The sequence below is a fragment of the Oncorhynchus nerka genome, linkage group LG26, assembly GCF_034236695.1.
Source record: "Oncorhynchus nerka isolate Pitt River linkage group LG26, Oner_Uvic_2.0, whole genome shotgun sequence".
In the NCBI taxonomy this organism is placed as follows: domain Eukaryota; kingdom Metazoa; phylum Chordata; class Actinopteri; order Salmoniformes; family Salmonidae; genus Oncorhynchus; species Oncorhynchus nerka.
This window is the reverse complement of record NC_088421.1, coordinates 15,643,041-15,670,826: the sequence shown is the minus strand read 5'-3', so window position 1 is coordinate 15,670,826 and position 27,786 is coordinate 15,643,041. Positions and strand designations below refer to the sequence as shown.

General features: G+C 49.2%; 1 protein-coding gene across 2 annotated transcripts in view; it reads right to left on the bottom strand.

Annotated features, from left to right (window-relative positions):
- The window catches only part of LOC135559591 (neurogenic locus notch homolog protein 2-like), a 48,214-nt gene extending 21,539 nt beyond the window's left edge, over positions 1-26,675 (bottom strand). The window contains exons 1-8 of one of the 2 annotated variants that reach the window (XM_065010135.1): positions 26,363-26,675; positions 24,359-24,431; positions 7,483-7,625; positions 6,935-7,270; positions 5,170-5,526; positions 4,813-4,968; positions 3,244-3,429; positions 490-603 (exon numbers count right to left, since the gene is read on the bottom strand). In XM_065010135.1, the coding sequence (XP_064866207.1) occupies positions 490-603; positions 3,244-3,429; positions 4,813-4,968; positions 5,170-5,526; positions 6,935-7,270; positions 7,483-7,625; positions 24,359-24,431; positions 26,363-26,426 (1,429 nt within the window). In that variant the 5' untranslated portion in view covers positions 26,427-26,675. Of the gene's footprint in view, positions 1-489; positions 604-3,243; positions 3,430-3,549; positions 3,619-4,812; positions 4,969-5,169; positions 5,527-6,934; positions 7,271-7,482; positions 7,626-24,358; positions 24,432-26,362 lie in introns of those variants that run through there. The other variant, XM_065010136.1, reaches the window with a different exon arrangement.
- Between the last annotated feature and the right edge of the window lie 1,111 nt (positions 26,676-27,786).

The following is a 27,786-nucleotide window of genomic DNA, read 5'->3' as shown; positions in this document are numbered from 1 at the left end:
GAGGGAGAGAGACAGTGGGATTGTTTTCTCTCTCAGGGACACCCACCCCCCCTGCCTGCATCAGCTACAGGCTCAATAGCTAGATGGGGGGTGAGGGGGATGTCTGCCCCAGATGTAAATTGCCAACCTGAATAAGAATCTCATTAGTTGGACTGCTGTCCCTTCCACATTCCACTATAGATGAGGAGAGGAAGGGGGAGGGGTTGTGTGGGGGGTCACAATAGTGTCTTTGTTCAGTGGAAAGGATAGGCAGGCTGCCTCTGGGGCCTGCATGGCTTTTATGACTGGGCTTGGTTGCTCTAAACTCCCATCAGACAAAACCAGCAAGAGGAGCACTGATTCACAGGGACATTTAACTCTACATCTCACACCTGTTCGGTTCACACTGACCAACACCGGCACAGGTCAGCTATTTTCATTCATGAAAGGCTGGAGAGGTTCTTTGCTGTACCTCAACAGCTCAGAGAGACTCAGACATGATGGTCTTACCTGGCTGGCAGGTGCATGTGAAGCCGTTGACCATGTCCCGGCAGATACCGTCGTTCACACAAGGGTTGCTCTCACACTCATCCACATCCACCTCACAGTAGGTCCCCATGTAGCCTGGAAAGTAAATACGCATATATATATATATTGTAACATATATTTATTGGATTTTCAAACGGGACAATCAGCATAATTATTAAAGAACACCCCCCTGCATATACATTATTAAAACAAATATCAAAGATCATAGTTATTCATAAAATACAAAAATGTGAAGTGAAAAACGATTCATATGGGCCCTTCTATGTCCAGGAGACGTGACTATATAGTTTCCCTATCTATCGAGGGGACTTCTAGCAGTGGAAAGAGTTAACACTCTCAGAGGGCCACAGAAGGTTTTCAATCAACACTGCTCTTGTCAGAGTCCCAAACCATAGGGGGAACGTTAGCTTTTACTCCCAGGATGGGAAACCATCACAAATACACCGAATTGAAGTGCTGTCTGGGCTAAGGCTGCGACCTGTATCACCAAACCTCACTGTGGTTCCACACGGTATTACCACTCCCTGTCCCTGGGTCATCTTCCCCTTAACAACTGTCCTATATTCAGTGGAAACGTGCTATAGAGTGTTGCAGTGTCCCCTCCATTGAGGTGAAGCTGAGTGTGGAGTGGGCCGCGGCGGCTCTGAAGAGACAGAAGCGCCGTGGAATCAGGAAGAATCGGCCACTCCACATGGCGCTCCACCAGGCTAGCCGATGATGAGGAGGGTGGAGAGAGAGGAAGGGGGCTGCCTGTGGAAAATGAACGGGGAGGTGGAGGGGAAGGGGGAGGGTAGAAGCTCTGGGAAAAAGCCTCTCTCCCTTCTCTTCTCTGTGTGTGTATGAGGGGTGTAAAGTGGAGCACAGAGGGGCCCTATTGTTCTGCTCCATTCCCACCACTCCACCGCTCATTACTATTCACAGCACACTCCTCCCCCTCGCCTCGCTTCTCTCTCTCCCTCTCTCTCTCACCATCCAGCCCTATAGACCACGACTCCCATCCCTAATTTGCATAGTCCCCCAAACCAAACCCCCAGCCAGCATGCATGGACTGAGGACTGAGGACGGTGAGAGTTTCAATGTGTTTGTGAAGGAGGGTCGGGAGCCTTAACTCTGTACCATTCTAACTAACACACTGGCTGGCTGTCTTACTGGGACCACCGGTGTCAAGGTTATGAGCACCTCTCTAGCCCACCACCACCAGCAGCAGCAGCAGTGAGAACGTGTTACATAATAAGATCTAGTGCTGAGGGTTGATGGAGGGTTAGAGGTGTGGGTACTGCTACTCTGGGAAAGTCAAGTGTAAAGCCATCATCGTGTCTGGGGCTCAGAGGGTCTATAGTAAACAAGAGGGATGGGAGAGCAGTGAGAGATGAGATGAGACAGGACTTGGCTGTAGATCCCTGTCTGCAGTTCCCTGGCTGAAGTTCCATAGCCGTAGTTCCCTGTCTGCAGTTCCCTGTCTGCAGTTCCATAGCCGTAGTTCCCTGGCTGTAGTTCCCTGGCTGCAGTTCCCTGGCTGAAGTTCCATAGCCGTAGTTCCCTGGCTGTAGTTCCCTGGCTGAAGTTCCCTGGCTGAAGTTCCCTGGCTGAAGTTCCCTGGCTGTAGTTCCCTGGCTGTAGTTCCCTGGCTGAAGTTCCCTGGCTTCAGTTCCCTGGCTGTAGTTCCCTGGCTGTAGTTCCCTGGCTGTAGTTCCATAGCCGTAGTTCCCTGGCTGTAGTTCCCTGGCTGCAGTTCCCTGGCTGTAGTTCCCTGTCTGCAGTTCCCTGGCTGAAGTTCCATAGCCAAAGTTCCCTGGCTGTAGTTCCCTGGCTGAAGTTCCCTGGCTGCAGGTCCCTGGCTGTAGTTCCCTGGCTGAAGTTCCCTGGCTTCAGTTCCCTGGCTGTAGTTCCCTGGCTGTAGTTCCCTGGCTGTAGTTCCCTGGCTGTAGTTCCATAGCCGTAGTTCCCTGGCTGTAGTTCCCTGGCTGCAGTTCCCTGGCTGTAGTTCCCTGTCTGCAGTTCCCTGGCTGATGTTCCATAGCCGTAGTTCCCTGGCTGTAGTTCCCTGGCTGAAGTTCCCTGGCTGCAGTTCCCTGGCTGTAGTTCCCTGGCTGTAGTTCCCTGGCTGCAGTTCCATAGCCGTAGTTCCCTGGCTGAAGTTCCCTGGCTGCAGTTCCCTGGCCGTAGTTCCCTGGCTATAGTTCCCTGGCTGTAGTTCCCTGGATGTAGTTCCCTGACTGTAGTTCCCTGGCTGAAGTTCCATAGCCGTAGTTCCCTGGCTGTAGTTCCCTGGCTGAAGTTCCATAGCCGTAGTTCCCTGGCTGAAGTTCCATAGCCGTAGTTCCCTGGCTGTAGTTCCCTGGCTGTAGTTCCCTAGCTGAAGTTCCATAGCCGTAGTTCCCTGGCTGAAGTTCCATAGCCGTAGTTCCCTGGCTATAGTTCTCTGGCTGTAGTTCCCTGGCTGCAGTTCCCTGGCTGAAGTTCCATAGCCGTAGGTCCCTGACTGTAGTTCCCTGGCTGAAGTTCCCTGGCTGTAGTTCCCTGGGTGAAGTTCCATAGCCGTAGTTCCCTGGATGTAGTTCCCTGGCTGTAGTTCCCTGGCTGCAGTTCCCTGGCTGAAGTTCCATAGCCGTAGTTCCCTGACTGTAGTTCCCTGGCTGTAGTTCCCTGGCTGTAGTTCCCTGGCTGTAGTTCTGTGCTGTGAGATGTCTCCAGGTAGTTGGGGTGTGGTCCTACCTGGCATGCAGATGCAGGTGAACTCTCCGATGCGGTCCAGACAGGTGGCATCGTTCTGGCAGGGCATGGACAGACACTCGTTGATGTCGATCTCACAGCGGGGCCCAGCATAGCCTCGGCCACACTGGCACTGGAAGGACCCCTCCGTGTTCACACACTTCCCAAAGTGTTCACAGGGGTTGGCACCTGCAGGCAGAGGGAACAGGGGTCAGTGCACCCGCTCACACACAGTACATATAGGGCGGGGCCAGGTGAGATAGGACCAACACAAAGCAGAGGGCGATGCTAAATAATATGCCCTCTTACCAATGGAACACTCGTCCATGTCCTGGTTACAGGCTCCGCCCACGAAGCCGGCGGGGCCAGGTGAGATAGGACCAACACAAAGCAGAGGGCGATGCTAAATAATATGCCCTCTTACCAATGGAACACTCGTCCATGTCCTGGTTACAGGCTCCGCCCACGAAGCCGGCGGGGCCAGGTGAGATAGGACCAACACAAAGCAGAGGGCGATGCTAAATAATATGCCCTCTTACCAATGGAACACTCGTCCATGTCCTGGTTACAGGCTCCGCCCACGAAGCCGGCAGGGCCAGGTGAGATAGGACCAACACAAAGCAGAGGGCGATGCTAAATAATATGCCCTCTTACCAATGGAACACTCGTCCATGTCCTGGTTACAGGCTCCGCCCACGAAGCCGGCGGGGCCAGATGAGATAGGACCAACACAAAGCAGAGGGCGATGCAAAATAATATCCCCTCTTACCAATGGAACACTCGTCCATGTCCTGGTTACAGGCTCCGCCCACGAAGCCGGCAGGGCCAGGTGAGATAGGACCAACACAAAGCAGAGGGCGATGCTAAATAATATGCCCTCTTACCAATGGAACACTCGTCCATGTCCTGGTTACAGGCTCCGCCCACGAAGCCGGCGGGGCCAGGTGAGATAGGACCAACACAAAGCAGAGGGCGATGCTAAATAATATGCCCTCTTACCAATGGAACACTCGTCCATGTCCTGGTTACAGGCTCCGCCCACGAAGCCGGCGGGGCCAGGTGAGATAGGACCAACACAAAGCAGAGGGTGATGCTAAATAATATGCCCTCTTACCAATGGAACACTCGTCCATGTCCTGGTTACAGGCTCCGTCCACGAAGCCGGCAGGGCCAGGTGAGATAGGACCAACACAAAGCAGAGGGCGATGCTAAATAATATGCCCTCTTACCAATGGAACACTCGTCCATGTCCTGGTTACAGGCTCCGCCCACGAAGCCGGCGGGGCCAGGTGAGATAGGACCAACACAAAGCAGAGGGCGATGCTAAATAATATGCCCTCTTACCAATGGAACACTCGTCCATGTCCTGGTTACAGGCTCCGCCCACGGCCGGCGGGGCCAGGTGAGATAGGACCAACACAAAGCAGAGGGCGATGCTAAATAATATGCCCTCTTACCAATGGAACACTCGTCCATGTCCTGGTTACAGGCTCCGCCCACGAAGCCGGCGGGGCCAGGTGAGATAGGACCAACACAAAGCAGAGGGCGATGCTAAATAATATGCCCTCTTACCAATGGAACACTCGTCCATGTCCTGGTTGCAGGCTCCGCCCACGAAGCCGGCGGGACAGGTGCAGATGGCGCGCCCGTTCAGGGGGTTGGTGTCACACACGGCGCCCTCGTTACACGGGTTGCTGACGCAGGCGTCGTCCAGGTGACAGAGCAGACCTGAGGGAGGGGACACAGGGACAAACAGAGTCATGTCAGGAACACTGTCCTCCTGTGAGTAAACAAACAAGACCCTAACTAACATACAGTGGACTGCTTTTCCAGACAGGGATTTCGGGAAAACCAGGAAATTTGGGGAAAGTTCCTGGAATTTCACAACCCTAACAGGGACACAGAGAAACAGTGGACCAGTGGACTCACCGGTTTTCCCCACGGGACATTCGCAGAAGAAGGACGCCACGCGGTCGTGGCAGGTGGCGCCGTTGAAGCACACGGCGGTGGCACAGTCGTCGATGTTCTCGCTGCAGTCGTCTCCCGTCCAGCCGTTGACGCACACGCAGGTGTGCCCCCCGATGGTGTTGAAGCAGGTGCCTCCGTTATGGCAGGCGTTGGGCTGCATAAGGCACTCATTGACATCCTCTGCACAGTACTGACCTGTCCACTCAGGTGAGCACTGGCAATTATAGGTGTTGACTCCATCCACACACAGGCCTCCATTCATACACCTATGCCCTGGGCAGTCGTCCACGTTCATCTCACAGTTGTGTCCCTCGAACCCTGACAGAGAGAGAGAGAGCAGAGAGCAGGGAAAGAGAGAGAGAGAGAGAGGTGAGCCAAGAAGCTAAGTCTCAGGGATAATAAGCACTCACATTTGAGTTAAGTGCTCACTAACACATCCAATGCCCCCCACTTCCATTCATATGGTCTTCCTAAACATTCCCCTCTGCTTCCCACAGCCGTAGAGGTGAAGGGCAGAGAGGGGCAGTAAAAGTGTTTACATGTTCTCATGGCGAGGTGTTTCCCACAGTAGGTAGCAGCAGCAGCAGAGCACCAGGGAGGCCCCTGACACCACCGGGCTGCTGACCCACAGCGCTGTGCTGCGCTACAGAGGTCCACTACTCCCTGCCATGTTTGCTTGTTTTATAATCTCTCACAGTTTCAATGACTTCCTCTCCGGCCCAGATACATTTCCTGTCAGCTCCCAGGAGGGAAGCCAGAAGGGCCATGAAGTAAATTCCTCCTGAAGGGAGCAGTTTGGAGTAGAGCAGCGGCCCACTCTCCTCTCCCAACCCCCGTTTGTCCCCCCCATCCCGTCAACAAGCTATTAATAGAGAGTGAGAGAGAATAATAGAGAGAGAAAGGCATGGGAACCTGGGAAAGACAGGGGAGTAGATCCACATCCCACCAGACAGCTCTAGCAGCTACGTCAGACAGCCTGCCTGGGGAACCCTGAGAAAGACAGGGGAGTAGATCCACATCCCAGCAGACAGCTCTAGTAGCTACGTCAGACAGCCTGCCTGGGGAACCCTGAGAAAGACAGGGGAGTAGATCCACATCCCACCAGACAGCTCTAGCAGCTACGTCAGACAGCCTGCCTGGGGAACCCTGAGAAAGACAGGGGAGTAGATCCACATCCCACCAGACAGCTCTAGCAGCTACGTCAGACAGCCTGCCTGGGGAACCCTGAGAAAGACAGGGGAGTAGATCCACATCCCACCAGACAGCTCTAGTAGCTACGTCAGACAGCCTGCCTGGGGAACCCTGAGAAAGATAGGGGAGTAGATCCACATCCCACCAGACAGCTCTAGTAGCTACGTCAGACAGCCTGCCTGGGGAACCCTGAGAAAGACAGGGGAGTAGATCCACATCCCACCAGACAGCTCTAGCAGCTACGTCAGACAGCCTGCCTGGGGAAACCTGAGAAAGACAGGGGAGTAGATCCACATCCCACCAGACAGCTCTAGCAGCTACGTCAGACAGCCTGCCTGGGGAACCCTGAGAAAGACAGGGGAGTAGATCCACATCCCACCAGACAGCTCTAGTAGCTACGTCAGACAGCCTGCCTGGGGAACCCTGAGAAAGACCTGGGGTTTATAGTGGCTGGCGGGGCTCTGGGGTCTGTGTTGAGGCAATGTGTGTGTGTGTGTGTGTGTGTGTGGTCCGGTTTACGAGCCAAACAGTTTACCTGGCAGGCAAGCACAGTCGTAGGTGTGATCTCCGGTCGGGCGGCAGGTGCCCCCGTTGATGCACTGGGAGGGGGCGCAGGGCAGGGAGGACACCTCGCAGGTGCGCCCGCTGTACCCAGGTGGGCACTGGCAGCGGAAGGAACCATGGGTGTTCATGCAGAGGCCTGCGTTGAGACAGACGCCAGACTTGCGGCACTCGTCGATATCGTTGCGGCAGTTCTTCCCCTGGAACCCGGGCGGGCAGGAACAGTTATAGTGGTTATTCCAACTGGCACAGCGGGCACCATTGGCACAGGGGCTGGTGGCACAGGCGTCGATGAGGGAGCAGTCTTGACCTGAGGATAGATAAGGGATGCAATGTCTCATTATGAACATTTTAGTTAACACCTAAACCTAACATATGCTTTATAACTTGTTATAAGCAGGCATGAGCCTTCAACTGCCTCTCATAAATGTTCTTGCATAATGCACATAAATGCGCACAGATCAGCTCTTTCCCACACCACTCTCTCAGGAAACACTGATCTACACGGACAGACAGACGTACCTCTGAACCCTCTCTGGCACACACAGGTGAATTGTGGCATTCCGTTGGCCACCTGGCTCTTGCAGGCGGCTCCATTGAGGCATGGCGACCGGTGACAGGGGTCCAGGCTTTGGCACAGAGGGCCGATGTACCCCGGCCGGCATCTGGACACAAATACGGAACACAGCATGTTAGACCCTAGGTTAGACTGACAGACTGGCAGCAGAGCAGCAGGCCTCAGAGCTGAGGCTGTTGGGAGAGAAGTGAAACTAACTAGAACTACATCAGTGTGATTTTCCAGCCAAAAGCCAGGCAGGCAACCCCGTTCCCAGCTCCCTCCCTGTTCCTGCTCCACCCCCTGACAGACACCTTGGCAGGCGCCCCTGACTCTGACTCAGACCCTGGAAGGAGTCAGTCCCCTTGGCCCTGGGCTGGGTGGGTTCCATTCAGGTTCCATTCAGTCTGAATATTTATACTGCAAGCACACACACACACATACACATTACACACACCATTTCTAATTCGGAAACAGATGTAAGCTATCAGTCATTGTCTTTCTCTCTTGTCTGTAAAAGACAAGACATGCACTCTTCTCCGTTTCCCTCTCCCTCTGTTGTTCCCAGCTGGAAAGCATCACTCTCTCCATGCCAGTTCACATTCTTCCACCATTACTCCTTTTCCGCACTTCAGCTCTCACTTTTCCCCTCGTACGTTGAAACAAGCACGCCCAAAACCAGCAGCTTAGACCACCTGTGACATAGCTGACCTATGAGAGATGCAGACATTAGGGACCAGGACTCCACTAACACAACAACATTTCATTGACTGAGAGCTGCTTTGGAACGATTCTAAAGACTAGGTGAGAAATAAATGTCTCTGCTTCCTGGGCCTCTTCCTAGTGGTTGTTTTCCAGTAACGCATCACACCATCTTGATGGACGACTAAAGCCTGAACTAAAAGTGTGCAGGTAGGGTGAGATAAACAACAGGTTTCCTGTGGCCTACTCCAGGGGCCCCAGGGGAGGGAGAGCTCAGCGAAGCAGTACCTATTGGGGTCTGTTTGAGAGGGAGGCCAGTGTGATAGGTAGATAACCCTACATCCACCCAGGGAAAGGGAGCCCGGTCCGGCGAAAGGGATAGGACCGGGAATTGGCTCCCACTTCAAACAGGTCGTTTGAAGCTGATGACATGGAAGTGATGGCTGGGACCTGGCCCTCCCTCCGGGCCCGCTCTCCTATTTCACTGTAATATAACCCCCAGGCAGAAAACAACCATGGCTTTTCCTCTTCTTGTTTGCAGGAGGGGGTAAATCATCTCTGTTACTTTTTGTGCATCTTTTGTGACCTACTCTCTCTCTCCTCCCGCAATCTGCTTTTCTGACTCTGCTCTCTGACTGGGGGGCCTGAGGCTAGTGCAGGGGGAGGAGGAGCTGTTCCTGACCCGTAGGGGCCACTCTTCTTGTGGGTTACCAGGCCCTGTGTGCTGAATACTGAGCCGGTCTGCTCTGTCTCTCTAATACACTGTGTTCCACTGGCTGCTCTGCTCCGCTTCCTAAAAACAAGACTGCTCAGTGTTCTGTGGCCTTCCTTTCTACCTGACATGACAATGGCGAGACTGAGAAGCCACAGGGCTCAGCATGGAGAGGCAGGCACACCCACATGAATGTGCAGCCGTAGAGACACACACACACCGGACCTAAAATCCAGAGAAACCCAGGAAAGTCCTCCTCAGACAATTTGTTTCCCCTCTACACTTTCAATGACATGCTGAGAAGAATTACCAGATTATTCAAGTACGCCGCTCTGATTAATTAGATAACCGGTCATTTTGAACAAAACTGCCATTACAGCAAAAACATAATGGTTCTTGGCAGTTGGGACAGTGTTGGGGCCTGGGAGAGTTATGCTCCTCTACATGGAAGAAGAGCTAGAGCAGCAATATGGAGAGAGAGAGGAGCGAGAGAGAGAGAGAGAGAGAGAGAGAGAGAGAGAGAGAGAGAGAGAGAGAGAGAAAGAGGGGGGAGAGGTCCCTCTTAGTTTCCACGGCTACTCCTCCGTGTCCCAAAGCTCCTGCAGCATAGACCTGGTTTTCCCTATGAACCCACTCACACGCTGGGAGGTCAGATGTCAAAGGTCACCAGTCTGATTGTAATGATAATGTCAGTCAGGCTGTGGAAAGGAGGGGGCGGAGCTGGCTGGGGGATGTGGGTGGTTGTGGGAAGGGAAGGCGGGGGTTGGGGGATTCTGTTGGAGAGAGAATGTCTTTGGGAGGGTATGGGTGGGGTTTAGAGGGGGTCTGGTCCAGAGAGAATGTCATGTCATATTTCCTGTAATCCCTCGTCCCCTGCTCTGAAAACACTCTCTCTGAATCCCATATCCCTGTTGCCCTGGCAACCTCACAGACGAACGAGCAAGCCTCACCTCCCACCCTGCCCCTCCCTCCCAAGCCTTCGTCCCCTTTGCTATTTGTCATGGCTTGGCTGAGTTTATTTAGAAGCAAATGAACTTTGTCTGGAATCTAGGGTGTCACCCAGGAAGAAAATGAAACGCGGACAGGGCTGCGTCGGCACAAAGAGAGAACTGGACGGACTGAGGAGGGGAAGGGGAACCGCTTGGAGGTTTTAAAACTAACAACACAGACTGACACTCAAACTCTTCTGTGGCCATTCTGTGCTGTGGCCATTTAAAACGCTGAAGAAAGAACAGCCATCTTTTACGGCCTGTTGTTCTGTTCTAAAGGCCTTCACAACTCTCCTGGACAGACAGACAGGGAATCACAACTCTCCTGGACAGACAGGGAATCACAACTCTCCTGGACAGACAGACAGACAGGGAATCACAACTCTCCTGGACAGACAGACAGGGAATCACAACTCTCCTGGACAGACAGACAGACAGGGAATCACAACTCTCCTGGACAGACAGACAGACAGGGAATCACAACTCTCCTGGACAGACAGACAGACAGACAGGGAATAACAACTCTCCTGGACAGACAGACAGACAGGGAATAACAACTCTCCTGGACAGACAGACAGACAGGGAATCACAACTCTCCTGGACAGACAGACAGGGAATCACAACTCTCCTGGACAGACAGACAGACAGGGAATCACAACTCTCCTGGACAGACAGACAGACAGACAGACAGGGAATAACAACTCTCCTGGACAGACAGACAGACAGGGAATCACAACTCTCCTGGACAGACAGACAGGGAATCACAACTCTCCTGGACAGACAGACAGACAGGGAATCACAACTCTCCTGGACAGACAGACAGACAGGGAATCACAACTCTCCTGGACAGACAGACAGACAGGGAATCACAACTCTCCTGGACAGACAGACAGACAGGGAATCACAACTCTCCTGGACAGACAGACAGACAGGGAATAACAACTCTCCTGGACAGACAGACAGACAGGGAATCACAACTCTCCTGGACAGACAGACAGACAGGGAATAACAGCTGCTTCTAGAAACTAGCGGATGTGAGACTGTATGTGTGTGTGTTTGTCTGAGGCACAGTGAATGAGACCCGGGCAGTCACACTCAAATCTTTTTGACTTCTATTCTGTTGTTACGGCAGTTAAAAGTTTAAGGAAGAGAGGAGAATCTCAACCGATGACTGTGGAGAGAGATGCATAATGTGTGGATAACACTGACCGAGAGATGTTACAATTCAGGAAGTAAGGGTGAAAGAGTATGACTGGAATGTGAGAATAAATCAGTGTGTGTGTGTGTGTGTGTGTGTGTGTGTGTGTGATTGAGCAGCAGCAGCGGTAGAGCAGGAGGGAATGCAGTGGAGAGATTGTTTGCTTTCCTTTAAAAACACACAGAGTCCAGCAGCCAAAACACACATTCTTTTGTGTAGGGCCTTGGCCATTGTCAACATGCTACTCCCGGAACACAGAACTAAACCAGGGTTCTGTCAGTCTCGTTGCTGTGGAGGGCGCTATTTTGTCCTGCACCTGTGGTTCAGTCATGCAGCCTTATCAGAATCTGGGAGTTCAGTTCAGACTTTTACAGCCATCTGGATTCCACCACTGTTGTGAAAGTGCTTGTCCACTGAGACTGCTGTAGTGTAGCCTAGCAGAGCAGTAGCTGCTGGACCTTCGACCAGAGCCAGGGGGTGTTAAGTGTTTAGTGGTGGGATGTGGAGAGAGCAGGTGTGTGTGTGTGGGGGGAGGGGGGGGTGTTGCGCAACCTCTGTCAAGATTTACTGAGGGCTGACTCCTGACCTTTGAGGAAGAGAGTGCGCCAGAGCCAGACGAGGGGGAGGTCTGTGGGGTGCAGCGGGGCCCGGGGCCAGAAGAGCAGGGTAATCTCCTCACGTCACAACAGACCTGAGGGTTAACGCCAGCTGCAGCCCCACTCAGCCCCAGCCAGCACCATGCATCTGTCCACATCTGTCAGAGAGACTCAGGCTGTCTGGTGTTGGTCCACTCTGCCAGGGCTTTACTTTACTCTTGCTGGAACAATGAAGCTATTCTGCCTGGCTGGTAGACGAGGCACGAACACCAACACACACACGACGTTACTTCACAAACACTCACATGCAATGGAGTTACTTTTTACACCTTCAACCAAAAGGGCACCAACGACAACAAAATCAATGCAAATATTCACATGGTATAATGTGCGCACACATGCAAAGAAACACCACAGTACACATCCAAACACAGGCAGGAACTTACAACCACTATAGCTGCTGGAAGAGGAGGGAGGCAGTATGGTGAGCCCATCACAAGGCTGGGGATCCACTGGGAAATGACAAAACAGGTGACAATGACATTGAGCTACTCCAACGTTCTACACTTTATGGGGGAGACTTCTGAACAACATCAAGGGACCGGGACAGACCTACCGCAAAGACCCATTAGTAACTCCTATGTTTTACATGTTGAAAAGCAGACGTTTGGTGATTTCCCTGTGTTCAGGCTGAGCATGTGTTCCTAAAGGAGACGTGATTTATGTGAGTAAATCAGGACACCTCCGTTCAGCCCGTGTGAGTGACAGTAACCCAGAGACACGTTTTCTGCTCTGTAGGTCATTGTGCAAGGTAACCTGAGCCCACCCTCTCAGACACCCAGCCTGACACAGGGGTCGCAGGCCAGCTCACCTGTGGACGTCACGCAGTAATCTATGACACGGTTCGACACACCACGGTCACGGCTTACAGAGCAACAAGTATGGATGGTATTGTGAACCAACCAAAAGCCCATACAAGACAGATGGACAATAACAATAACAGGATAGAAAGCACAGCAGGGCCACCATCTTGTCATCCCCTTCAGCAGGAAGGAAGGAACCTTCAACCTCAACACTTCTGAAGACTGTCATGGAAGTTTTTTCCTTCCCTTGTTGTGAGCTTGCTCTGGGAGGAATTTATGAAGGTATGGGAATTTGGTAACCTCCAACAAAAGTCCCTATTTTTATTTATTTTTTGTTCTGCCCACAGCAAAGCACAGCCCCCGTCAGGCAAACTCCCACCACCATCACCACCACCATCAGCACCACCATCAGCACCACCACCCCCATCACTACCACCACAACCATCATCAACACCACCATCACCATCACCACCACCACCAGCAGGAACCAGCAGCCCCATTTCTTATTTCTTTGTGAGAGTCCATACTGACACCACACTGCCAACAAGAAGAGATCCTCCTCCCCCAACACCCCCTCTCCTCTCTCTCTCCCTGCTCTCCTCTTTCTCAGAGAGGAGCCAACAGGTTGGGGGTAGGGGAGAGTTCTGTGGGCCAAATAAAAGAGCTAAAGTAGTCAGAACTCCATTGTGTGTGGGGGGGGGATGGAGCGGAGTGGAGGGAGGGAGGGAGGAGGGGCAGTGACCCAAACAGACAGTCTTTCAGGCCTGAGCTTACACGGACCAACAGATCTCAGCTGTAGCCTGGCAACAGTAACCCATGGTTGGGGAGAGGGTGAGAGGTGAGGGGGGCATTTGGGAGAGACAGAGGGTTCTGTGAAGACAGTTTGTAAAGTTCTGGATAACATACCGTATGTACAGGTAACTTAGAGTTCAGTGAGTGACCAGATCAAACAGAATGACCATGATCAACTATAAAAGGATGTGTGTACCAGAGTTTCCCAGTTTAAAGTCCAACGTTTTATTGAACAATGGTGCTTGGCGACAGACAATGGAGGTATTGAAACGAGCAGAGGGAGGTTTGTGGAGCGCCCCCATGGCATGAATATTAACCATGTGAACATTAAGACAATTAACCTCCTCTTAGAGAAAAGCAAATATGAATCTGAGCAGAAAAAAGCTGTCACTAAACGCTCTTAACCCTCGAGAGGACAAGAACACATGGGCCTATCAGTGTATTTCAAACTCCTGTGGCTTTGCTCGTCTCAATGCTCTTTGTAACTCCTTGTTTTCTCTGGTCAGAAGACGACATGGTGCATTTTTGTACCTTGGCGTGACACATGTCTGCAATTGTGTAAATAAGGGCTCAGTAATGCAGTAAACACACACATTTACCTCACATTAAACTGAAATGAAGACACTAATTCTTTAGGAGACAATGCAACACTAAAGTCGATATCTTAAGAAATACCTCAAATGTCAACACCTTTTCTTCTGGAAAAAAACCTCCCTGAAATAGTTTGAATAGCAAAGCAGACGTCCATAACCGCATCACATGCATCCCAGGGTCGAGGTCTTCCAAAGCATTCTTCTCAACGTGCTCCACCACAGAACCCCACCCCACCACCTAAACTGAACCAGACTGCTGCAAAGCCTGAGAAAATAAAAGGGAATTTTTCCAGCACAAAAGGCAACTTCAAAAATCAACTTCCTCACAGAGTTTCTCAACAAATGATTCCACATCATGAAATGACAGAACTTCCCTTCCAATATCTTGCCTGTTTCTCACTGTGCTGGTTCCAAGTTCATTCAGGAATAATGTATAGCCAGGCCTAAATGTGACTAATGATGATGAGACAGCATTTGTTCCAATCCAAAGACCAAGTTCATTTATCATAGTTGGCCATTCTACTCCTCGGTGAACATTTATTTCACAATGACTTTGGGAGAGAGCAATGAATGGATTCCAATATGTTCAAACAAAAGCTTTTATGAAGACAGGTTGATGGATTAGAATGTGGAGTCCAAACCAAACAGACCAGCACAGAGCAGACCGTTTTACAGGAGAAATGCTGTGTGAGAATCAGAGTCGTTGGAGGTATGTTTACAAGACAGGGACTATCTTCCACCGTGATAAGAAACCTGGGGGAGAACGCTAGGAAAAAGGCCAAAGAATGTCCGTTATCTCAAGCACTCTCACCAACAAATCGCTGGAGAACATTAAGATGAAGGGTGAGGTCCTCACTTCTATCTCCTCCAACATCTCATAAACACCAAAACAAACACTCGACAACGTGGGATTCGACTTGTATCTTTCTGTAACCGTGTCTGGTTTCTATCTACTTTAAAAAGATGGACGATGCAGAAATCGCTCCACCATTTCCTGGTTGCTAAAATTTGAATAGTTCGCCAACATTTCAGTTAATGTGACAAAACAAGCAAATATAGTGTAGAGAATCATTGTACCATCTAAACCTCTGTGAAATATCCTTTCTATAACCAAAAATATTGTATTTTCAGCTGTTTGAAGCTGGTGTGCAAAATCGAAAATAAAACTAGATTTAAGAGTGGGAAGCATAGAAAGAGCACACATAGAACAGATCTACTGCGTCTTTGACTTGCTTTCAATGAGAATGACAGATCTATAACTGATCGCCCAGATCGCCCAAAAAGTTAGATATTGCAGCTTTAATGCACCCTGCTGCTCGGCGGCTACATTAACACATTTCTGTGTTGTGGAAAATGTGCTTGCCTTTCCTCTGGTTGTCTGAGGGAGGCACTCATCCCTTCCTCTCCTCAGCTAGTCTGGGTCTGAGAGGAGAGGGAGGGGAACACGGGGAGGAATCTCAATCGGCTGGGCTCAACCTCAGCTATTCCAATTACATGTCTCTTTAGAAGCCGTAGTCTCCCAGCAGAAAGAGAAACAAGCAGGGGATGAGACATCAGAGGAAGGCCTGTCCCTATCTAAGCACGAGATTTAGACATATAGGGACTGAAGCATAATGTAGTAATAATATAGGACTTCATTGCATATTTTCTTCCTCTTTGGGCCACACAGTAATGGACAGTCTGACAATGATTATCTCAGTTGAGTGTCTGTGTCTCTGTGTCCCTGTGTCTGAGTGCTGTGTGCATGTGTCAGAGTGCTGTGTGCATGTGTCTGAGTGCTGTGTGCATGTGTCTGAGTGCTGTGTGCATGTGTCTGAGTGCTGTGTGCATGTGTCTGAGTGCTGTGTGCATGTGTCTGAGTGCTGTGTGCATGTGTCTGAGTGCTGTGTGCATGTATCTGAGTGCTGTGTGCATGTGTCTGAGTGCTGTGTGCGTGTGAGTCAGTGTTTGTTCTTAGTAGAGATTCCAAACACAAAACATGAAGGGTTCACATGAGAAAAACAAGCAGGCAAGTTGTACCACAATCCCTGATGATGAGTTGTGGCAGTAACATGATTGCGTAGGGGACGTTGTTGGTGGTATTGTGGTCAGTGTGGATGGAGGGGTCAAGGAGGAGGAGGGCAGAGAGCAGTGAGGAAGCTGCTTTAAGCTGCACAGACAGTCAGGATGTGCGTATGAGAGCGGGTCAGAAGGCACCACTTCCTCTGATAGGGCCTGGGAACCACAGCCCCCAGTTCTCCTCCAGCCCCCATGACCCAGGAGCAGTGGGGATAAACCCCCTTCTACCCGCTACCTCCTCTCTCTGCTCAGACCCAATCACCACTGTCTCAGATAGATACAGGTCATCTTCCCTTAGATATACAACCACCTCGAATCTTATCTACAGGTCCAACAAGCTGAATCCACAGGTTCCTTGGGAGTGAATCTCAATTGTGTTTACTTGACTCCATGGATCCTCTCTCATGGATGCGTTCTGAGGAGGTGAGGGAAGAAGATGCAAGGAATCAAGAAACACAATTGAGATTCACCCATGGAGTCAGTGATCTCCTCCCGACATGACGGACTGGGGACGGCTCAATCTGCCTGTCAACCAGACAGGAGCGATCTGTGGTTCCCTCCCGCTGCATGTTGGCGTGAGAGAACCTAATTGTCTATCTATCCCACCAGTCATTCCAATCCTGGCATTTTAAATGAGAGCCTGTGGTCATGGTTTTTGAAGCATTCCTGAGATGAGTGCAGGGGTGAACAGGCTGGAGGTGAGCAGGACAATACACTGAGATGACTGCAGGGGTGAACGGGCTGGAGGTGAGCAGGACAATACACTGAGATGACTGCAGGGGTGAACAGGCTGGAGGTGAGCAGGACAATACACTGAGATGACTGCAGGGGTGAACGGGCTGGAGGTGAGCAGGACAATACACTGAGATGACTGCAGGGGTGAACGGGCTGGAGGTGAGCAGGACAATACACTGAGATGACTGCAGGGGTGAACGGGCTGGAGGTGAGCAGGACAATACACTGAGATGACTGCAGGGGTGAACGGGCTGGAGGTGAGCAGGACAATACACTGAGATGACTGCAGGGGTGAACGAGGCTGGAGGTGAGCAGGACAATACACTGAGATGACTGCAGGGGTGAACGGGCTGGAGGTGAGCAGGACAATACACTGAGATGACTGCAGGGGTGAACGGGCTGGAGGTGAGCAGGACAATACACTGAGATGACTGCAGGGGTGAACGGGCTGGAGGTGAGCAGGACAATACACTGAGATGACTGCAGGGGTGAACGGGCTGGAGGTGAGCAGGACAATACACTGAGATGACTGCAGGGGTGAACGGGCTGGAGGTGAGCAGGACAATACACTGAGATGACTGCAGGGGTGAACGGGCTGGAGGTGAGCAGGACAATACACTGAGATGATGAGTGCAGGGGTGAGCAGGAACAGGCTGGAGGTGAGCAGGACAATACACTGAGATGACTGCAGGGGTGAACGGGCTGGAGGTGAGCAGGACAATACACTGAGATGACTGCAGGGGTGAACAGGCTGGAGGTGAGCAGGACAATACACTGAGATGACTGCAGGGGTGAACAGGCTGGAGGTGAGCAGGACAATACACTGAGATGACAGGACAATACACTGAGATGACTGCAGGGGTGAGATGACTGCAGGGGTGGCTGGAGGTGAGCAGGACAATACACTGAGATGAGTGCAGGGGTGAACGGGCTGGAGGTGAGCAGGACAATACACTGAGATGACTGCAGGGGTGAACAGGCTGGAGGTGAGCAGGACAATACACTGAGATGCCTACAGGGGTGAACGGGCTGGAGGTGAGCAGGACAATACACTGAGATGACTGCAGGGGTGAACGGGCTGGAGGTGAGCAGGACAATACACTGAGATGACTGCAGGGGTGAACAGGCTGGAGGTGAGCAGGACAATACACTGAGATGCCTACGGGCAGGTGAGCAGGACAATACACTGAGATGACTGAACGGGCTGGAGGTGAGCAGGACAATACACTGAGATGACTGCAGGGGTGAACAGGCTGGAGGTGAGCAGGACAATACACTGAGAGATGAGTGAACAGGCTGGAGGTGAGCAGGTGACACTGAGGCTGGAGGTGAGCAGGACAATACACTGAGATGAGTGCAGGGGGCTGAAGGTGAGCGGGCTGGAGGTGAGCAGGACAATACACTGAGATGACTGCAGGGGTGAACAGGCTGGAGGTGAGCAGGACAATACACTGAGATGACTGCAGGGGTGAACAGGCTGGAGGTGAGCAGGACAATACACTGAGATGACTGCAGGGGTGAACAGGCTGGAGGTGAGCAGGACAATACACTGAGATGACTGCAGGGGTGAACGGGCTGGAGGTGAGCAGGACAATACACTGAGATGCCTACAGGGGTGAACGGGCTGGAGGTGAGCAGGACAATACACTGAGATGACTGCAGTGCAGGGGCTGGAGGTGAGCAGGACAATACACTGAGATGACTGCAGGGGTGAACAGGCTGGAGGTGAGCAGGACAATACACTGAGATGAGATGTGCAGGGGTGAACAGGCTGGAGGTGAGCAGGACACATGAGATACAGGGGTGAATGGGCTGAGAGGAGCAGCAGAGTGGAAAGGAGGAATCTCACTAAAGCATTCCTCTCTCATCCAGCGTGAAGACGCCAGAGAAAACACTACCAGTCCCAAGGTGTTCCGGGCAAAGCCAACAGTAATAACTAACTGTGTTGTCTGCCTGCTTCGCTCTGCCTGCTTCGCTCTGCCTGTCACCGTGTGACTGTTGTTGTTGTTGAGTTAACATTGTTTCCACGTCATTGCAACAAAACAAAATCAGTGTGATGACGTTTAATCAACATGGAAAACTGATTGGATTTGCAAAAAGTCATCAACGTAAGTCATCAACGTAAGGGAATTCATTTTCTTTTTTTGTACCTAAATCCAATGACATGGTGAACTTTTTTGTTGATTTCATGTTGAATTCATGTTAGTTGACAACTCAACCAAATGTACATCAAAACTGTTGTTGAAATGACATCTGTGCCCAGTGAGTGGGGAATGTGTGTACATCTCTCTTCCAAGGTGAACTGGCTCTGTTCAGGGGTACTGTACAGGATTACATGTCAGGGATGGGCAACTTTAATGGGGGCGGGGGTCACAAAACGCTGAACTCGTCATGGGGGGGTCTGCATACCTGCATCCATACCCACACATGCAACCTTTTGGGGGCCCTAAGCGAAATTTGACGTTTTACAGTTCATTTCCTGCAATTCTACTCATTTTGCCATATGGGGCGGAGAGAAATGTTTGCAGTTTTTAATATGATATCTGACTGAGATTGACTAACAAAATCAATGGGGGCCTCCCGGTCGGTAATTCTACCGTGATTACTACAAGTTTAGATAGCTGGCCGCAAGACTAACTTACAATCTAAAATATGTTTGCTGACCAGGGCTAATTGAGTGACCGCCAGTTACCCATCCAAATCAAATCAAATCCCTGGTCTATCTGGTTTGGATCTAAATGACAATAATCACATTCAACAGAACCTGATGCATTTTTCATGAGGATACTCTGAATTCTGCTCAGTTCTTTCTTTCCTCATGGCAACTGAAAATAAAGCAAACATTAACACATAACACTCTACTACACAGAGACCCTACTACACAGAGACCCTAGGACACAGAGACCCTACTACACAGATACCCTACTACACAGAGACCCTACTACACAGAGACCCTAGGACACAGAGACCCTACTACACAGAGACCCTACTACACAGAGACCCTATGACACAGAGATCCTACTAAACAGAGACTCTACTACACAGAGACCCAAGGACACAGAGACCCTACTAAACAGAGACTCTACTACACAGATCTCCTAGGACACAGAGACCCTACTACACAGAGACTATACACACACACATACAGGCTGAAGTGGCTGTTCCCTATGAAACTGAACAACTGTCCCTCGTTCATCATGTTCTAAGAGTCCGGGAGCTTCCATGGAGGTCATTAAAACACAACACTTACAATTTATAGACCTCAATCTGCTACTGAGGTCACATCACAGCTATTAATAACACACAGAGCCAGATTCCATCCCTCCATCCGCCTGGCCTCACAGACAGAGGGGGAGAGAGAGAGAGAGAGAGAGAGAGAGAGAGAGAGAGAGAGAGAGAGAAGAACATATCTTTCAGATCCATCCATCCCTGCCAGAGGATCTGAAGCCATTGTGCAATCTGCGGTGGGGTCCACCACTGTGGGCTTTGAGAGACACAACACACAGAGGATAGATTAACCGTTGGAGGAGCTGGGGAAAAACACACAGAGACAAAGAGCGTTCATCCCCAATAGCAGTGAGAGAGAAAGGGAGCATGTTCAGAGAAGAGGAGGCCTGTGGGCTGGTCCGCCGGCCGGCTCCATTCCTCCACGCACGAGCCCGTCTCTCCCAGCATGCGGCCAGCAGGCCGCTCAATGGCAGCACCTGGCCCTCCGCTTCACCCCCTTTGTCAAAGATCTGACTTCACTGGATTACCATCACAACATCCACCAGCTGCCCCCCCCCCCCACACACACACAATTCTTCCAGCTGGATCCACTCTGAATGTCACCCTCTCAATCTGCCTAATTATCTCCGACACTCCAGCGGCCCGGGGGCAGGGCGGAGCAGAGAGGACCCGTGGCCCTGACTGCTCACCTAGAGGGCCACTCTCTCTGTGATAGTCAACCTCTTCACCATCAAGTGCACCACACGTCTGTCTGTCTGTCTGTCTCTGGGCTTTGTGCTCCCTTGGTCTTGTGTTCAATTATGGGATTCAGAGAGACAGAATGAGGGACAGAGAGAACAACAACGTTCTGTCCAATGATGTGTGTATGTTTTGTACTTTCCCCAACCATCCAGGATGCTGATGTAAGCAGGTGCATCAAGAGAAGAGAAAAGAATAGCTAAGACTCAAACTATGACTCAACAGGGAGTATCATTCCCTGAAGCCAATGTACTGGATCCAATATACTGTTATCATGATTCAGAGAAGAAGAAAAAATCACTTGGATCGTTGTAGTGTTACAGGTGCATCAGCATAGTAGTCCCGCCCAGGCCAGACCAGCCAGCCCCTACACCTATCAGAAGTGACCCGTCATGCTGGCTCAGTGAGACAGTGGAACAGGTTCCAGAAGGATTACTCCTGTAATCTGCTATCCACTACACATGTCTGAGACCCTGCTCGTTCACCTTAGACAGGGCCACAGCAGTGAACCATGAGGGGGCCACACAGACAGGGCCACAGCAGTGAACCATGAGAGGGCCAGACAGACAGGGCCACAGCAGTGAACCATGAGGGGGCCAGACAGACAGGGCCACAGCAGTGAACCATGAGGGGGCCACACAGACAGGGCCACAGCAGTGAACCATGAGGGGGCCAGACAGACAGGGCCACAGCAGTGAACCATGAGGGGACCACACAGACAGGGCCACAGCAGTGAACCATGAGGGGGCCAGACAGACAGGGCCACAGCAGTGAACCATGAGGGGGCCACACAGACAGGGCCACAGCAGTGAACCATGAGGGGGCCAGACAGACAGGGCCACAGCAGTGAACCATGAGGGGGCCACACAGACAGGGCCACAGCAGTGAACCATGAGGGGGCCAGACAGACAGGCCTAACAGGGAGGGAGCAAAGCTTCATGGTTCTGGCTTAGAGGAGAGTTTAGTATCATGTCTTTATGTTTGCCAACCAGACAGAGGATACATTGGTATCTGGGACAGTAACAATGACAATAAAAAAAAGATAGAATATTACTGTCACCTGAGAACAGAGGAAAATAATACCCATGCTGCACAACTTCAGAGAAGGGCCTGATCAACAGCTTCTGCTCTGAAACATCAGGTAGGAAAATCCACAGGTTGATTTCAAACAGAGAGCTAATGGCTAGTTTGCCCTCTGTGATTTTCAGGTAAAATCTCACGTGTCTCACCAGCGCTCTACAATTTCTTCCTAAAGCTACCACTTTTATCTCTATCTTCTATTTCTCTCTCTCTCTCCATTTCTCCCTCACTCTCCTGTGCCCTTTCCATTTCTCACCCTCTCCCCAGCTCTCAGCTCTCCTGATGGTGTACGGTTGCAGTCGGGTATCTGGGGGAAGAAAGGATCTTTTCTGCTGTTGTGGTTCTCCAGTTACACTGGGATCCCAGGGGATGGGGCTGGGTCCTCCAGTCGCCTCTGTCTAGGACTGGTTTGACCACTCCGCTCCCCCGTTGGCCAGGCTGAGGCGTCGCTGCCTGTCCCGGTCATGGCCCTGCTGTGGGCGTGTGGTACGGCATTTAGATTTCCTATTGGGAATCTCTTCTATGTCTCGCTGTTGACACTGACCCAGAGGGGTGATTACGCATGAATTGATAGCCCTCCACGCCCCATACATATAGACACACAGCGCCAAAAAAAAGCTGAGGAACACAAATCATGAACACACAACACACTCTCTGAGAAGTGAACACTAACCCAGAGACATGACGCCATTAGAGTTGGGAGACGAATGAACACGCTCGGTCCAAGTTCAAGGGTTTAACTATGTACAATGATACAGTCATGACCCGTAGAAGGTTGAAGCATGGGCCAGTTGGTAGCAGAGTTATGTGAAGACACAGAAGGGTTTAACTATGTCCAATGATACAGTCATGACCCGTAGAAGGTTGAAGCATGGGCCAGTTGGTAGCAGAGTTATGTGAAGACACACAAGTCTTTAGCTCCAGAAAGTCTAAGCAGTTTGAAAACAGAAGAGAGCTCCTCTCACAAAGAACAGCTTGAGGAGCTATTAACACAATTACACATTTACCAACCGCTTCCCCTGCTTTAGGTAATGATTTGAGAACTATATTGTCGTTTGTTGGTGACTGGCTTCACGTGCGTTTACACAGACACTACCTGACACTTTTATACCTTTATGTGGTGTCTGTGACTGATCTTTTACAATGGCCATGTTTTCAGACAGGTCAGAACTGGGATGTAAGTAATGAGATGGCAGTGTGGAATGTTCTAGGCAAGCAGCAACTATAGTATAGACTACTGTGGTGGAATCAGTGGTCAATCACTAGCCTACATGGGGAGCTACTATATAGCCTGGTTGAGAAACTCTACTGAGCATCGGAATGATGCTTGGTGATGTCATATAGCCTTTGGCTCAACTGTAGCATGAAGGTGAGGGTCTTGTGGTCTTGTCACCAACCAAGTCCTAAAAACGACTGTAGTGGAGGGAAGCTGCCTGTCAGCCAATCTCATCGGACAAAAGTAAAAACCAAAGGAACCAAGTGTTATTGTTCCGTCCAATTCTCAGCTCTGGTCCAACTTCAAACACTAATGCATTATAGGCCCAATGGTAAAAGGCCTAATGGCCCCCTCGCCATCATCACACTGTATCTATCCTAACTACTGAGATTGTTTCCCACGTAGCCCCCTCGCCATCATCACACTGTATCTATCCTAACTACTGAGATTGTTTCCCACGTAGCCCCCTCGCCATCATCACACTGTATCTATCCTAACTACTGAGATTGTTTCCCACGTACCCCCTCGCCTATTGGAAAAACAAAGACCCCTAATCACTGTGAACGACGGTGAGAGCTCACACAGAACATGTCCAAATCAGGCGGGAAAGTAAAAACAGCAGCCCCCGGGCTCTCTCATGATAACAATCACGTTGCTCTCGCTCCGAAGGACTGGAACCACGACCTCTCTGACATAGAAACCGTGGGAAACTCTCAAAATGAATTCTGCTGGTTACGAAACAATCCATGGAATTGCTTATAAGGAACCCCTTAGTCATGCTATGACCAGTTTAATACTGTAGTTTATGGTCCACAAAGCTCTTCATCTTTAACAGGTGCAACTCCAGTGTGAACGGTGTGTCACAAGCCAAACAAGTCCAGGCTGGAACACTCCATTCAACCTGTCTGTATGTATCCATGTGTTGTTCATTACACAAATTACACCCCAAGTGGTGGTTCGACTGCAGACTGAAACATTTCATTCAACGTGTCAAATGTTCACCTTAAACACGTGCCATTGTCCACATTGTATCGATAACCACCAAGCACTTGGCTGAGTTCCAGCCCATTGTGAGCGCAGTGCAGCTCTAGTAGTTTGCAATGCAATGATTTACTAACCAACGCTAAATAATAAAAGTTCTGCATACTGATACAAATGACTAAACCTTGCCTACTTGAACCGTTTCTACCCATAAATCCTCAACTAATCCTGAGAGCCTACTCATAGGCCTGGGCCTATACTGTTTTCCAGAGTTCCTCCCCATCACGTCACCATTTAGATCAATGTAGGCCTGCAGTGATTTCCTACATGTGTGATCCATAAAACATGATGTTGCACTTACATGCATCGCGAGGGTGAGTCTATGCACGTTCCTCCATTGTCACAAGGTCTGTATTTATCCACGCAGCGGAATCCTGTGGAGAGGAAGGAGAGATGAAGGGAGTCCGACCCATGGTGATCAGGCCCTTTTCTCAGGGCAGGTTTGAAATATTCATTTAATCCAGACATTTGATAGAGCAGCCTATATTATTTGTGGGAGGAGAAGTGGCCATCTAAAAAAAATATATATATATATATATAATCAAATTACATTTCTCCTCCGTTCAGAATCAATCATTCCAACATACCGGTAAGCCATGGGCTGGATTTCAAACATGTTGCTCTTGGCTAGACAGTTCCATTTTCCCACTCGTTAAAAGGACACTTTATGGACACACCCGCTTACATGGGTACGCTTATGTTTACTTTCTTGGCAAGAGCTGATAGCGTTATCTGCGACTGAATGCAGATGCATGCTGAGATGGGTGTAGACAGGGAAACGAGATAGGATTCCATTTATTTTTCATAGATTCAAAATCATTTTTAGTAATAATAGGTTTGATATGGTAATTATTGACTATGTGGGATAACTATACGAGTATCTGCCAACCCGTTTCGTTGAGGGTAGGCATAGCCTATAAGCCAATGAATGGTTTCCATAATTTGTTTAATTACAGTGTAATGTAGCCGACTCAAGTTGATTGATGTTCAGGGTTATTGCAAGATAATTAATTTATTCAGAGTTCAACTATGAGCTTCCATGTATACAACCAATCAAATGTTGCTACCATAAACTTGTATTTTACAGGATGTCAACTAAATAGACCTATAGGTTACTTTCTCAACTGTAGGCCTAGTTCAAAGGTCGCGCACAAACAGATCTGGAACTCACAACCCCATCAAACATCCATCCAAAAGGTTTGTGAGCCATATGTGGATGCTTATTACACAGCATAGACAGATGCATGACCTTTTTTTAATAATGTCAAATGATATTCTAGCACTCATCCCATCCCCCACAACAACAAAGTTCAATTGTTAAAAGCTCTTTGTTCAGATAAGGGGGGGGGGGGGGTAAAGTTGCCTCATCACCCCCCTTCACTCACTCACAAACAAATCTCACCCTATACCCTCACGAACGAAGATAATAGACTTGACATACAAGACATGCATATGGAATTCCGTTTCTATGTGAGTGAACCGTGCTTCTAGCCTACAACTTGTGGACGAATGCCCGAAGTAACTTTCTTTCAATGGTTACATTCCGCGTTCCGTTCTTGCGGGCTTGCTGGCACAGCGCTGCCAGCGGCACTCCATACTATCGCTTGTAATTAAGTTCTCACCGTGGCGATCAGCCTCGAAAAGTTACCCACAGAGACTCATACCAATCCCGCAGAGACAAGCGGATTCTTTGCTGTTATCGGATGCAATCTGTAAACAAAAATCTCACCCACACAATAGAACATGCAACATTTGTATCAACCTCCACAAAACACCTCCCAACTTCCTTCCATTGAACACATTGGGCTTTGTCACTCAACACTGCTAGAAGATAGAATAACTTCAGGGGGCAAATATTCCAGGATAGAATCCTCCTTGTTCACTACCAGACTACAAAGAACATTATGCAAATACAAAGTTTCGTAGCCTTTTACTGTAGGCTATACAACAAAGAATGCTTGTTAATCCGTTATTAACCCGTTATAATAGCCTTCGTATGTGTTAGAAATCGAACTTTGAACCGCACTAACAACCAACCATGCTTTTGTAAATGAAATGCTTAAAATAAATCTTTGTAGCCAAGACTGGAGATCAGCTAGCATGTTGTCTGGCATGTGCTTCAATATGATGACATTTAAATGGTGCAGCGCACAGGTGACAAAATGTAACGTTAACAATGTGTGAAGGGAAAAACCAGAAAAAGCTAGAATATGTCCAGACTTGTCTGCTAGCCAAATTTAGAAAAAAGCTCACATAAACATTAATTGAAATTTATGTGACTGTCAAATTAATTAATTGTCCTTACCTTCGCAATTATGGACCAAGAATAACATTGCTAAAAATATCCAAACTTTATAATTCCCCCCCATCTCGGTGGAAATTTGTCCCAACTCTTCTCTTTGAAGTGTTAACTTAGCAGTAATACATCCTTTGAGTTCACCGAGAGATAAAAGTTCCAAGAGGCAGTGTCTGGGATCTTCAAAAAGTTCATTAATCAACTAAAAGTAAAAACGGCGTATAAATCGTACAGGTCCTATCCCGTAATAGCATTCGCAACTCGGACGCGGCTGCTGTGCGTCTCCTCCTGGAACTTTTGAAAAACTATTTTTTCTTCTCAGCTTGAAGTCTGCGCTGGGAAACAACTTGGTATTACTCCGCCCTCCTTTCCTCCCCTTTCCACTTGCAGTAAGGGGTTACACTCCGCTCAAGACAAATAGTCCACAAGCCACCCCTCAATGGACCGGGTAAAGTTTTTTTTATATGTCATTAGCAACATTTAGGGAGAGACCAGTCTTGTTGCCTTTCAAGAGTATCACATATAACGGTACCATTGAGGTATCTCTCACTTGAAAATAATTTCAAAGAAACAGTAAATTATCTAATTAATATGACAGCACGTTAAGACATAAATGTAGACAGTCAGTTTATACTGGCACTTTATATTGAGTTTTTTTCAGCATTGTAATGGATCTGTAATAGCCAATCTAGAGTAGACTTACATTAAAAAGTTGTGATCTCAATGCAACAAATCCATGAATTAATGTTGACCCACTGTTAGCTATCTAATTTCGGAATTATGTAATTTTTTTTAGTAGCCTACATTTTCCATGGGTCATGTTGAGTGTCAATCAAGTCCATTTTGAAATTGTCAAAGGCATATATAGAAATGTCATCTTCTACCATAGAAAATGTTTGCCATTACTACTTGATATGATCTGTTATTATTTTTTATTTTTTTATTTCACCTTTATTTAACCAGGTAAGCAAGTTGAGAACAAGTTCTCATTTACAATTGAGACCTGGCCAAGATAAAGCAAAGCAGTTCGACACATACAACGACACAGAGTTACACATGGAGTAAAACAAACATACAGTCAATAATACAGTAAAAAAACAAGTCTATATACAATGTGAGCAAATTAGGTGAGAAGGGAGGTAAAGGCAAAAAAGGCCATGGTGGCAAAGTAAATACAATATAGCAAGTAAAACACTGGAATGGTAGTTTTGCAATGGAAGAATGTGCAAAGTAGAAATAAAAATAATGGGGTGCAAAGGAGCAAAATAAATAAATAAATTAAATTAAATTAAATATCAACTTGATAATAACAGATAACAATCTTTGTAGAATCACAACATGTTTACAGTGATGGACTACTGTTTTCCTGACAATTTTTATTTATTTTTTATTTAACCTTTATTTTACTAGGCAAGTCAGTTAAGAACAAATTC